The 13,744-nt window shown below is 42.6% G+C and overlaps 1 protein-coding gene across 1 annotated transcript in view; it reads left to right on the forward strand.

Annotated features, from left to right (window-relative positions):
• T265_04860 (hypothetical protein) overlaps positions 1-9,971 on the forward strand; it is a gene marked incomplete at both ends in the record, with an annotated part of 28,323 nt that extends 18,352 nt beyond the window's left edge. Inside the window, 2 exons of the mRNA XM_009169714.1 lie at positions 7,174-7,255; positions 9,508-9,971. Of these exons, the coding sequence (XP_009167978.1) occupies positions 7,174-7,255; positions 9,508-9,759 (334 nt within the window). The remainder of the gene's footprint in view (positions 1-7,173; positions 7,256-9,507) is intronic.
• Positions 9,972-13,744: the final 3,773 nt, after the last annotated feature.

Genomic DNA, 13,744 nt, shown 5'->3' on the forward strand with positions numbered 1-13,744 from the left:
GACGGATAAGCAGTGCTTTATCCTGTCTAAGCGTGAGTTAATCACACCGCCGGTCAGCTTCTCATAGCAGAACCATCAAAAGTTTAAGGTACTAATCTGAAGGAAACCCTCCGGAAATTCTTGAAAAGCGCCCTGCCGACGATTCCCAGCTAGGCTAAAACAACTGGACGGTACTTCTCAGCTTTTCAGCATAGATAGAGTTCATTTACAAGGCGAAATCTCTATCGCTGGGACGACGCATGGATACATCTAGAGAATGTTGGTGACTACACATCCGTGTTTAGAGTCTTGTTGTCTAGAGAAGTATATTTGGGAGGTATGAAGGAACAACCCACTGCCCTCAAGACTGAAACTGCCGAGTGAAGTTTCTTCTAGGCCTACCTAACTGCGTTCTCGAATTTCTACTTAAGGGTGCATATCTGGCGTACCAGCATATTAGTAGGCCTTCAGCCAGCAGGTTGTTATTATTGGATAGGAAAATGATAGTCTAAAACAGTTCAGCTTTAAAGAATTTTCTACAGAACACCAACCGTATACTTAACATTAGCGGTCCTACAGCCTTGATTACGAAAGTCTTATTTCCATTACACTGTTTCAGTTCTACTGTTCAACTAAAAAAATTCAATTTGAAATGTCTGATATATTCCAGAAGCTAATGTTTTATTTGATTCGTTTACATCAGATATCGGGTTACAGTATGTCACTGATTATGACTCTACCTTAATAGCCCATAGAACTTAAATAAAGCCATTTACCCAGCTAGGGCAAGATGGACTGCACCGTATAATTTCATTGGATTTTACTGAAAAAAATTACCCATAAGGTTTCTGAATACCTTTCGGTAGCCCAAGACCGGTTTTGCATACCTTGGACCACATCAGGAAGGCGCAGTCCCCGAGTTTCAGTAAACTTTATGCTGTATGCCAGCTCGAGATATACGAAATTCGCAAATTGAAATCAGTTGTACGCCAGTTTGATTTTGATGAAATCCCCGCTGAAGCTCTCGTTTACGGCATTTCTCACAAAGGCCACCCCATGTTTCAGTTGGTACACAATTCGGGATATCTCGAAACCAGCCGTGGGCTGTCAAAGAGGTCTCAGAAACTTTATGAGTAGTCTCACTTAGGAAAATATACGGAAGTATGTTAACTATCATACCAACTACAAACAAAGTGACCTGTACGCAGACATCCAGTTGAATAATATCACGAACGGATGTGATTCAGTTGTTTCTCATTTAAAAAACCAGATTGGCATGCAAAAAATGAATTTCATCAATGAAAATGTTTGTGTTACTTTGCTGAACAGAACAAAGTCTGTGTAAAATAAAACCAAACATAGATTGTTATCTATTTCCGTCGTCTGTCTTTTGGACGTGATAGTTTTGGCTGTCTTTTCTTCTGGTTACAAACCAAATGCCCACATTTGTGGTCGACGTCCATGAAAGGGATAATTTTAGCCTTTATTCAGGTGCATCCTGTTCAGACAGACATTGCTTTGTCGAAAAATATTTCGTAACAACTCTGGTATGCTCAGTGTCAACACGAAAGCAAAGGGAACAGTTGGATGTGCCAGCAATGCCCAGGGAGTTGTTGTAAATGCTTCGTAAGTTGATTGTCTGTCCTAGAAAAAGACACTGCTTATTTCCCCGAAAGAAAATTAAATTATGAATGTACAATGGAATATACCTGTTCACAAAGTTACCTTTCTGGCACTGACCAGTCGAAACGAAGTATGTGCACATACTTGACTTCATAGGATTAAGCCAACGTATTCTTATGAGGTGAGTGCAATAGTAGTTGAAGGAGCCTAACTTTGGGATTTAGTCAGATTCACCTATCAATCTCCATAAAACTTTCCTAGTGAACTTTCTTCCATTGTACCATTCATCCTCCGCAGAGTCGAAAAGCAACTCTCTTTCGGATAGCTTAGACTAGGGCACTAGTGCAGAATGAAACCTCCAATATGCTCATACTTGAAGTCACAATCACACCTCTGATGCCTTTTTCTAGCATGGGTCTTTTGTGCGCGAGAAAACGAGCGCCCGTCGGAGTTTGTGTATAGTTGCTTTGTTTGAAAAACAGCCACCAATAGCAAAGAAGTCTGAAACAAGTGGAACTCCAGTGGAACTAATGCGTTCCTGGTGGAGGAAATAAACGTCTGTGATGGAAATGATGACCCACCTATTAGGGAACTATGGGAATCCAGCAGTGGTTCAGAGTGTTGGTTAATTACTGGTGGACGACTGTTCAAACGAGAGCGATGTTAGTATGAACAATTGCAAAAGAGGTTTTATTAGAATTTCAATTATAAATAACAAGGTAGAATGTATGGCTTGCGGGACACTCCGCCTTCCGTCCAATACTGTGCCTACACCAGGAGACATTCTCCCGTACGGGAGACTAGATGATGTAAAAAATTGATCGGATCCCGTAAAATACATAGAACACAGAAAACACACTACTCATAATGGGTTATCACGTAGTACATATAATGTGACAACGCACGAGTCGTAGACTAGTGTTGTAGACCAGTTGTGGACCAGAGTCGAATTCAATTTCCGCCCACCCCTGAAGGACTGAGCATTACACTATCAGGAAATATAACACACTGTTGCATCTATTCAGCGAGGCACGAATCCCATTCAGGGATGACATCGTTTTTACAGTCAAAAGGAAGAAAATTCTAGCCTGTCAGCACGGGTGAAAAAAGCACGCACCCTGGACATCCTTGCGTATCACAACTTGTGGACAGGATAGGCGAACTTATATGTCAGTTAAAAGTTATATGTCAGTATTAAAAGACTAATGATACTCAAAAGTAATGATGGATCCAAACTAACCGGATAGCTATGCAAACTGGAGCGTTTTCGATAACTAACGACCATTCCAGTTGTCCATGATTTCGTTAGCATGAATTTCTGAAAATGCTACCTTGCTCAAGCGGCAAATAGTGGCATAAAGATTCGTGTTTTGTCTCAGACAAATCTAGAAAGCAAACAAAGTTACGTCTTTTTATGGCCTCAGGTGATAACCTTCAGTGATAACTTTTGATGGTTTGCAGGACAATGCATCCAACAAGAAAAATCTGTGCGATATGGTAAACAAATTACTATTCTGAATTGATCAGTTGGGCTTTTAAGCTGACGAGGTGTCCTCGAGAAGTAAAACTAAGAAACTTCGGGTATTCTCTCCCCAGAGAAAGAAAGTGTGGAAACGTACACTTGGTCTTTTTCTGGGTGCAAGTTGACACTACTTCTTTACTTCGGGGGAGGGTTGCTACGGAGTCCGAATGAACGACCAACCGTGGTTACTGGGGAGGTACTGTAGATGGCAAAATGGTCCAACCGTAGCACCTTTTTGGTGCCTAGCTGCCAAGCCACACAAAGAAGGCACGAGGGCTGGGATACTGCTAGGTTGCCCAAGCCTAGACATGGGAAGTCGAGAGGTAGAGGTCGGGTTCGAACCACGGACTAGATTTGTACACAACAATGAGCTATATTTGCGAAAGTGTAAACTTATTATTGCGCACTCTTACCTGATTTCGTCTTCCCCAACTGACTTGGATGTGAGAAAACGAGCACATGTTCCTTACAACGATACTTTGCCCCACCCTAAAATGTCTGATGATGAATCTGCAGACAAGCGCATTTCGCCTCTCCATACACCTGACTTTCCAGCCAATCGGAAGACCTAACGAACCGGATAACTGAGCTAAATCATTTCAAACAATTTAGTCATACAAATTTTATAAAAAATTAAGTGTGTAATCATGAGGGGGGTTGTTCTTGCTGAATTCATATTTACCGCGGTTACAAAACTACAAGTGTTCAGTGATTCCTTTGGTTCACCCGCCAATTTCACCTACTGCAATAAAATGCCTTCCCAATAACTCACCGAAAAGGTTTGCAGATGTCGGCAGAAAATGGTGTTGTTGGTGTAATGGAACCCTGCTTCCCACGCTAACCGTCGGGGACTCGCAACTTTATGCCTGCCTGTCTGCCTTGAGAGCATGAAAGGCATAGTGGCATAGAAACTTGGATATGCAGTCGTTGTTATTCGCAAAATCTACCACCAGTGAAGGACAGAATCCCTCCTTCGCTGCGGAGCTGTTTTCTTTTGGAAAACACCAACTGAGCAGTTAAAGACTATTGGACAGGAAGGCAAAACTCTCATATGTACCTTGTTTGTTAAAACTGAATATCGGTCTTTTTCTTGAACTTTCCTGGATATTCATTGGTTATCACTCAATGCCACAAAGCAATTCCACAAATCCCGTAATGAACCCCACATTTCATTAGACCAAGGTGGAATTACGAGAAACCACATACTATTCGCATGCTTCATCAGTAGTATCCATCACAACAGTCCATTTTAGAGGGGCGATATGTTTCGTAACCAGAATATAATAACTCACGATAGATAAATACTGCACTTGTATGACTCATAGGGCATTGGAACACACCTTGTCTGCTTCTCAGATGACACCTAAATTGATACAGAGGTATACGAAGAACGAATGAATATTTGTCAACTCCATGCGCCAAATATTTGTTAGTGGGGTGGTACCGGGGATGATCAACAACTATTTTCATTTCGCCGGGCCCGAGAAAATACCACGTTATATGAATAATCATAAATGGATGAATTCAAACCTTGTGCACTGGATTTCGTAGTAAAACGAAGAGTTTCAGTGTGCCAATGTCTCTTTGAGAGTCCGGCCAGGATTCTTCTGGCAGGAACAGCCAAAAGAGAGCGGATAGGATGTTCTGCTTAAAAGGCCAGCGCTCGTCCGAGGCTTGAAGGGATTAGTCAAGATGCGGCACTTTCTAAAGGGTCACCTGATCAGCAGGCATTCCGTTGTCTGATTATGATTGCTGTTGCGATACACGGCTTCAGATAAGGATTCTTTGCATAGAATACAAGCCTTTGAGCCCTCGTTGAGTTATGATGACTCCGATACCAATTCGCACCCAGTTAACAGACTAACCTTTTACTGAGACAAATTCACAAATGTAGTTGAAGTGTATAGCTTAGTGCATGTTATATATGGTGTGTAGTATAGTGCATAGTGGTATAGCACTATATCTCCTTATGTTTGACGAATAAGCCACGCCGGAAGACTCAGGTTCTGATCTGAAGTGACCTTGTTTGAAGTGCTTTATTTAGAGTACTGGGTACACAGAGATTAAGTCGCACCAGAGTGTGAAAACGTCCTATGTGTGACGAATCTACAAGAAAAGAGGAACTGAAGTTAGCGAAACACACTCAAATACAAACAAATCTGGTATTGTTAGAGACTCGCCTGGAACTCAGCCGAATATCTCGTTTGTCATGAGGAACTGAAGTTCCTTTACCACATTCGCCTTGAGTGGCTGAATACAAAACAGTGAACCCAGACATTCTGTCAAGAGGTCAGGGTAAATACGACTGTTTGTAGGCAAGTCGTAAAAAGTATGACGCTAATAAGTCGGCCGGCAATCGAAAATATCTTTTGACCTAATAAAACTAATCATTAAAATCAGTCATCTATTCAGACGTCACATCATTGCATTGTAACAACTTATTTAATGAGCTCTTTCACTAAAGGTCGTGTGCAAATAAGTCGAAATTATTGCCAAAGTGTGCTGCATTCAACGGCTGCCGTAATTCATTCGAAGTGACAGAGGCCCTTACTCAGAACAGTCTCGCGTGCCCCCATGGTCGTCACACACCATTGACGTTGTTTGACCACAAAACTTCATCTAGAAAGGAGAATATAATTTACACTCACTCACGTTTTCGCTGTAAGACGCGTTAAGTGACGATCCCGTGCTCCACTCATAACAAACACAGAAGATTGAAGGCGAAACCTCGTACATGCAGCTCCCACTGAAACTATAAAGTGGAATGCTCCTCACTGGAAAATCGCTGTGGTACAACATGCAAAGCCATCCACCGAGAGGTTGATTCACAGGCCTTCTAGTTCCCTACTGCTACCCTGTTTTGCACCTCATCTATCCACAGTTCGACATTCAGATCAGCGTAATACAAACGTACATACAAGTAACTGAGATAGTATCAAGGCAGTTGTTACTTGATTTCTGGCTGACAACTGTGCACACTTTTTGCGGATTAGCAACTGAGCGCTCACAAACAACCACAGAATGTGACAGCCAAACTCTTGTATGGTATAAGACAAAAGTCAGTTATTCTCCAACGGTCGCCTCTAGAAAGGGAGGATGAATTTTCCAACCAGCATTTAGTATATATTGTAGTTCTGATGATGGCAAACTTATGTGTATATTTTTTCAACGAATTCAATTCAATGGCCGTCCATATGAAGTTACTTTGTGATCGCACCTGATCGAAACGTAACGTTGCCACTTACAACATCTATCCGTAGAGGGACCAAGTCTTCGGTAGGAATAACCACACTGCTTTCACTCTGCCGAAAAGCCAATTGGATTGATCTCAACTTCGTCAGTTAAACGAATGTATGCTATAACTGTGTTGAACAAACATTATGCATCATGTTCTTCAAAGCTAAAACTAAAGTTGAGTTCATCGGTTCTACTGGAAATCATGATGTGGTCACACACAAATGAGAGATCACAAGAGTAACAATAATTATTGGCAATAATAGTGGTAATAATCGTCCTAACAATACATGGCTCATCTGCAGACTCGCGGAGAGCAGCAGTGTGTCAGTTGAAACAACACAAGCCACCTCATGTCATCTCCTAGATAAAATGATCCAATGTGACCAATGGGATCAGTAACACTGGCAGCCATCTGAGTAAATTTTGCCAGCAATAAAGAATTATGTATGTATATATGTTAACGACAAGATCTAAACTAGTTTTACGCTAAAAACCCTCCCTACGACATTATCCAATCAGTAACCTTAGTTAGGAAGCAAACGTAAATGCAATCTGGTTCTTTCACACGGAACTGTCATCAGAAAAATACGGAAGAAATGTGTATAGATATCTGCGATGGAGAGCGTGCCATGTCTTGACCAACAGACTTTCACTGTGCCACCTGGCTAAATTAAATGAGATTAATACAATAAAATAGGAATGCGATTGTTGCGACGGGAAAGAGAAATAAAACATCGCTGTTATCAGACACCAGAAACACGGATAGCATCATTTAACGTTGCTATTCGACCCCGCTTTTTCACATGCCTCAGATACCTTCGTCCGGATAAAGCAAAGAAAACGAAACAAAAAACGCAGATCAAGAAAGCTACTTTGTTCCCAGAGTTCCATGAGGTAAGTTTCTTCTAGTGATTTTGTGGTTTTTGTTTAACTAACTTTGGGCTTTGATGACAGTAGGGTACATGCAAAGTGTTTAAAATACCTTGGAAATCAGTGAGCTGCACACTTCACTCAAGGATTTCAAGTTGTTCAGAGCGCATGAACTCATTTGATTTGTTTAATGAACTGTAAACTTGGACAAATTTACCTTCCATCTTAGCGCCACTTGAAAAGTCTTCTGCCACTCAAAATTTTGAGTTTTTTGCGAAATTTGAAGATTCGCTTTCCGAATAAGGACTCTAAAATCATCAAAATAGAGATGATAATATAAACTTTCTATGTCACGTTGTATTGTACCAGCCAAATCTGTACTAAGGATACCATCTGCAGTAAGAGAATTCTGTTACATAATGTGACTGGCACAATGCATTGTCAAAAAGCTGGAAAATATTGGCTATTTTCTCTTCGGTGACTGAGGATGCCCAGACTACAGCTCCGAAATCTTCCGCTGTTTAAAATCCCTTTTGCTCATCTTTCGCCTTCGGAAACGTTCACTCAGGTTGAAAAATGCCAAATTACCCTTGAGTGAGCCTAAACCTTCGTTCATCTTAGTGCATCTATCTTCACCGTTCCCTGTGACATAAACGTTGACTTACTGGTTGCTGGAGAAAATAACACATTTTTCATGTAATTTCGGCCAGCTTCACCTCAATTTTCGTCCCGCACATCCATCATGCAAAAACTCCATATCCAGCTCAAAGATTCGTGAAACCATTTTGACGGCATATAAACTAGTCTCCGGACCACGGAGAGCTCGGCGGTTCTTCTATCAAGAGAACTGTTTAAGTCCACCACGCATGCAGGCGTAACCGAAATATACAGGTGTTCTTCTAATGATTCTAGAAAACTCCGAAGTTGGCGAATCAATATTGTGGCTTCACACCTTAGGATGCTCGAAGGACAGCTCATCCCAAATAAAGAACACTTTTATCAATAAAAACCAGCTATTTTAGATAGCTGCGTATGAATTCTCGGAGGAACATGTTAGTGAGCTGGTAGCATTCTGTGGATTAGTTTTTCACATCCAACTATGCTGGCGGATACCTTCTGAAGATTAGCAATGTCGTTTGGAGTTTATCCTGATCCGCATTTGCAACCAACTGAACGTCCCGTATCCGATGTAAATCCAAGGAAGCATGCCTGGATTGTGAACATGAGCGGCGATCAGTATATGCAACTAATGTCTCTTACTGGTCAGTTCAAACGAGTACAGCAGAACAAATGAACATTACCACGCATACAAATGGCGATCTAGTGGCCTGCACTTTCGGGAGAGGCATCGCAGACACACAATCACAAAGAGTCGCCTCTGGCACGTCCACACTCCGGAAAGCACAGAGTATTAGTTCACGTCTTTGTTGACGGATACACAAGATGCGTGCAAATAGAATACCATAGGATAAACTTAATCACAAGTCAAAACAAAACAATACAACGTATAGGAACTAGATTTGCATCAGTAATCAAAAGTGGTAGTCGGCCAGGCAACCAAACCGGACCCTTTCTTGAGGAACCACTGACGACAACCTCAGTGCACGTTGGCCGACACAACCAACGTGTTGGTACTTACAACGTGTTCAAAGGGTTGAACACCCCACATACGACACGCGCCTTAAACACAGTCCTTATTCAACTTGATCTATACAACGACGCTCAAATAAACTGAACACTATCACCGTTGTAGGCATAAAGCTATGGACGATCCGGGGCATTAAGCCTAGCTTGGCTGATACAGATAGGAACAGCCTGGCCGTTCAACCAAATGATGTTAGCTTTGGATGGAACGGGGATAGCATTACTGATAAGCCAGGCCTAGAAAGCACCCGTCCTACGTTCTTAAGCCATGACTTAGTTTACATGATTTTGATTGTTGAATCACCGCTAGCATCCTCGTCAGCTGGGCGCATCGAATCGCTCAGTATGCTAAGGCACTTTCGTACTTTTCGGTCTGTAGGGTGATGGTTAATGGAAATTCATTTCTTCCACCGTCACACCATCTTACAAGACATTCTAAATCATCCTTCAGTAAACCTCGCAGACATGCATTCACGCAGTAGCTTTTCGTACAACGAAACAACGGCGGTGCCAAACTCCACCTCCTCACTCAACTAAAAATCCATTTTACACGAGGTCATGGTGAGGGCAGACCAAACAAAATAGTCGACTAACCGTTGAAATAAAAACATCTTTTTCCTCGCTTCCATCAGCAATTCTTCTACGACATGCATCCTAGTGATGCTGCTCACAAGACATTGGAAATCACTGTATGGGATTTTGACCGTGGTCCAAGCAACGATTTCATTGGTGGACTGACTTTGGGTGCAGACGCAAAAGCGGAGCGACGCGAATTGTGGCTGGCCGTATTCCGACCCCCCTACAGACGTATTGAGGCATGGTTTCAGCTCTCAAGCCGTACCCAGAATGAGAACCAATCAAGCACACCAGGTATCTGTGATTGAGGGAAATTTTCATTTTACTCTTCCTTTTATTTTGTTATGTTTTCCCGACATTTACGTGAAATTTTACAAAACACAACAAACTCGTCATCCACGACGTGCGACAAAAATAGTGGTTTCCCTGAATTTTCACCCATCCACTTTTTGAACGTCCCATATGCAATGATCATCGTTCGCTTCGTTATTGTATTGAATTCGCCTATGTTATTTTTTCTGTGCTCAGAATTTCGGTTTGTTGTCCTTCGAATTGTCCAACGTCCCGTCCTTGTCCTTTCCTATTCAACTGTTTGAACGAACGAAATGATGTACAAAAACGTGATGCAGAAAGTGATGAATAACTTGATGAACAAATAGTTGGTCTTCGATGGGGCAGATGGGAATGACACAAAGCTAACTGATTTACCAAATCTGATAGAGCCGTTGATCCTTTTACAGCTGGAGAATTTTACCATGATAACTTGAAAGTCTCTTGTCAATACAGTCAAACTGAAGAGACGGTGAATGCCCCTTACACAGGCTCCCACCAGATCGTCCAAAATCTTTCTTTCGTGCTAGCTGCTCTCTCAAACGGGGATGGTAAAAACTCAGAACCATAGTCGGTCACTCAAACTGGGAATCAGCAACCACTGTGCCATATGGAAGATCAACATTAGACAACAGTGATTTGCTCTTGTTTTTCCACTGGCGATCGCATGAAGCCAAGCCTTTTCAACAGCACATTGAGTAACTCATACCGGAAAAAGTCACAATGGGGATATTGGGAAAGGCCTCTCTTCTTGGGAGATTATTGACTAGGCTGTGACCGACGGTAGACTCTCGTCACATCTCTTCAATCATCACCAAGGGAGGTTATCTTCTAATATGAATAGCCGAATTCTGAAAGTAACGATCATACTGTGAAAGACAGTTTAATGTTTACAAACTGAACTGAAAAGTATGCACCAGATGATATGGACACGCAGCACCAGGCCATCGTATCACAGGTACTTTCCCTGACAGGGCACTGGTTCATACTGAGAGAGACAGAACACCCGAATGACATGGGGTGCCATCATAATGGAAAGACGAACTCACTGATTACGTGATACGGCTTGAGAATTGAGCGACAAAAAGTACTGGAAAGAGTTAAATCTCTGTCATCTGTGGTAATTGTCATTTCTTATTTACAATGTCATGCAAAAAGGATAAACAACACACAGATCGCTCCTAGCATTTGCGTCAGCAGTAGTGACTAGTTTCCCAACCTAAGTCTTATCGTCGATAACCGACCCACAGACAGGCTGAGGGTTCGTTTTTTCAATTATATGGTCACGCACGTTGAACTCGAACAGCCCAATGAATTTTCGTCAAGTTGTTGCCATTGCCAACCCCACTTGCATTCAAACAGGCAGAATGACCAAGATTTAGGACAGCCGTCCGACAGTTGGACCTGTTCCCTCGTATTATCTTGTGCGCTGACAGAGAGAGAAAAACGAGCCAAACAAAGTATCCAAACCACCGTTTAAACTTCAGATTTACTACCAGGTCAAGGGGGAAAGAACGTTTGATAAAAATTGGGTGGTTACAGAAAAAGAATGAAAAAAAACAGTAGAGCACGTCTGAAAACGCTTAACTTGTTCTCCGTTTCATGCGTTTTACCACCACAGACCATTGCTTCAAGAGTTATGATTGCCTTCGGGTTTGCACACAAAAAACGAAAGAATTGGTTCAGTCATCGCCATCATCGTCATCATTATTATCATCATCATAACCGATAGTATAACATCAGTTTTCAATAAAGATGCTTCGCTACCGTGAAGTTTCGTGGTTTCATGTAGGCTGGGATAATGTCAGGGCGCCCAAGCCTAGACAGGACGAATAGGACCCTCAATCAAACGTATGGCTCAAAACCTCACCGAAAGGCAGTCATGTTAGGTTTGAGATATCAGTGCATCGCCACCTTTAAAGAACAAGTTGCCAGGCGAGTTTCAACCCCCAGTCTGGGGGACCAAGAAACTGCATTGGTCGGACCTCTTACCACTAACCAACCTGATATAAGAGATTTTGCGAGTATCGCACGGACAGCTCCCACTATAGCTCAATGAGTCACGGAGGCACACAAACCGTCACACCACGGTAAAGTCCAGTCTCTTCGTAACGGAAGTAATTCAGTAGCAGTTGACATACCGTCAATCTTTCTTGCATAAGATGGACACCGCACGCATCCCATATGTTTCACTGCACGCGCCTTTGAAAAACCCGAACAGATTGCCCAAAGACAACCATTTTCAATGGAACGCGGTGTCATGCGCGCCTTCTCGTGAGTTCGTAATCGAGGTCAGCTCACTGCAGCAAGCCCATTTTGGATAGGCCTATTAGACTGGATTTGAGCGGTATAAAGTGTCCGCTGGATTGCATGACAGTTGCATGCTGGCGTGAAGCCTGACGATAGTCGAAGCCCTATGCCAGTGCACTAGCTACAAAGCAGGCGAGATACAGATCAATCATTCCGGGTGTCGCTAAATTCACACGACCCTGGAACCGGAATAATCTCCTGTCCCGCTGTCGACTGTCCGGAGTAAGCTGATCCATTTGGACCGATCAGTGCAGATAATGGCGATTTACAGAGCGCAGTCGCAACGTAAATGCGACTGCTGCTGACGTACGCTCCATCATGGGTAGGTGCGTCCGGAAACTGGTTGCGAAATACCGATCTGCTGCCTGCATGGATGACATCAGGAGAACCGATAGGCACATTCAGTGAAGACTTTTCTGTATATGAATCTTATCAAGGATTGAATGGAGATTCATAACAGAACTTTGTTCAGTTCATAAAAGGGCACCAATTCCGAAAAGAAAGTAGACTGAACGTTTAATAGATGCAGCTAGGGGAGGGTTGGAAAAGCAACAAACTTTATGGTTTTCGATCAATTGGAAAATGTTTGGAACCGATTGAGAGAGGTCTGGTAAAAAAAATCGGTGGATTTATTGTTGGGCTACGTTTAGCTTGACATAAAAGCTTCGTCAGGCCAAGTAATTAAGTAGGCTGATTGGGTTTTAAGGCAGTCAGGGAACCAATCCGTGAGATTTCTTGAGGCTAGCCGACTTGATCAGTGCTGGGTGAATATCGGGCGTGAGTCAAAGATTCGGCAATGGCAGGGCACGTACTAGACACTGGGCATAGGACAGATTTACGAAATGTGGACATCCTGAGACGAGGTTTAAGATTCGCACCAAAGCGACTGGTGGTCGAGGCGGTGGAAATCGCCAAGCATCACGGTGTAAATAGAATAGAGAGGGTAGAACTTACAAGCGTGTAAAGAGCTGTCTTAGATCAGCCGAGATGACACGAGGCAGTGTGCAGTTATCAGCGAAATGGTCTGGATCTAAGAGTACAAAATTTGAGTACAGTTAGATTCAACTAACCACCCCCACCCCATCCCTTAACCAATCGTCCCGGCACCTTTTGACGAACACAGGTGAACGAAATCTGTGAACGACCCCAAGAGGAATTTTCCATTAAAGTGTCCTAGACTGAAAAAGCAAGGACGAAAAATCCGGCTTCAACATGACAAATCCTCCCTCCTAATCAATCTGTCGTAAATGTTAGTTATCCCCACTAACCAACAAACAGGAACATCAGACTGAACACCCAACATTGATCAAGTAGGTTAGTCATAAGAAATCTCACGGATCGGTTCCCTGACTATCTTAAAATCTAATTAACTTACTTTACGTACTTACTCGACGAAGCTATTGTCAAAACCGGAACGCTGCCCAGTAATAAATCCACCGATTGTTTACCAAACCTCTCTGAAACTTTATGACTATTTTTGAGCCGATAAGGTGTTTCCAGCGACGAGGTAGCTTTCCATCTGAATGATATATTCTACAGAAAGTTGTTATTAGGCCGCACGCAACTCAACTCACCACACTGCACTTAACAAACGGCTAAGGTTACGGTTTGCGCTAAAATACTCGGCCACTTTGAAGGTAACACGAGTGGCAA

Source organism: Opisthorchis viverrini (genome assembly GCF_000715545.1).
Source record: "Opisthorchis viverrini unplaced genomic scaffold opera_v5_84, whole genome shotgun sequence".
Classification (NCBI taxonomy): Eukaryota; Metazoa; Platyhelminthes; class Trematoda; order Opisthorchiida; family Opisthorchiidae; genus Opisthorchis; species Opisthorchis viverrini.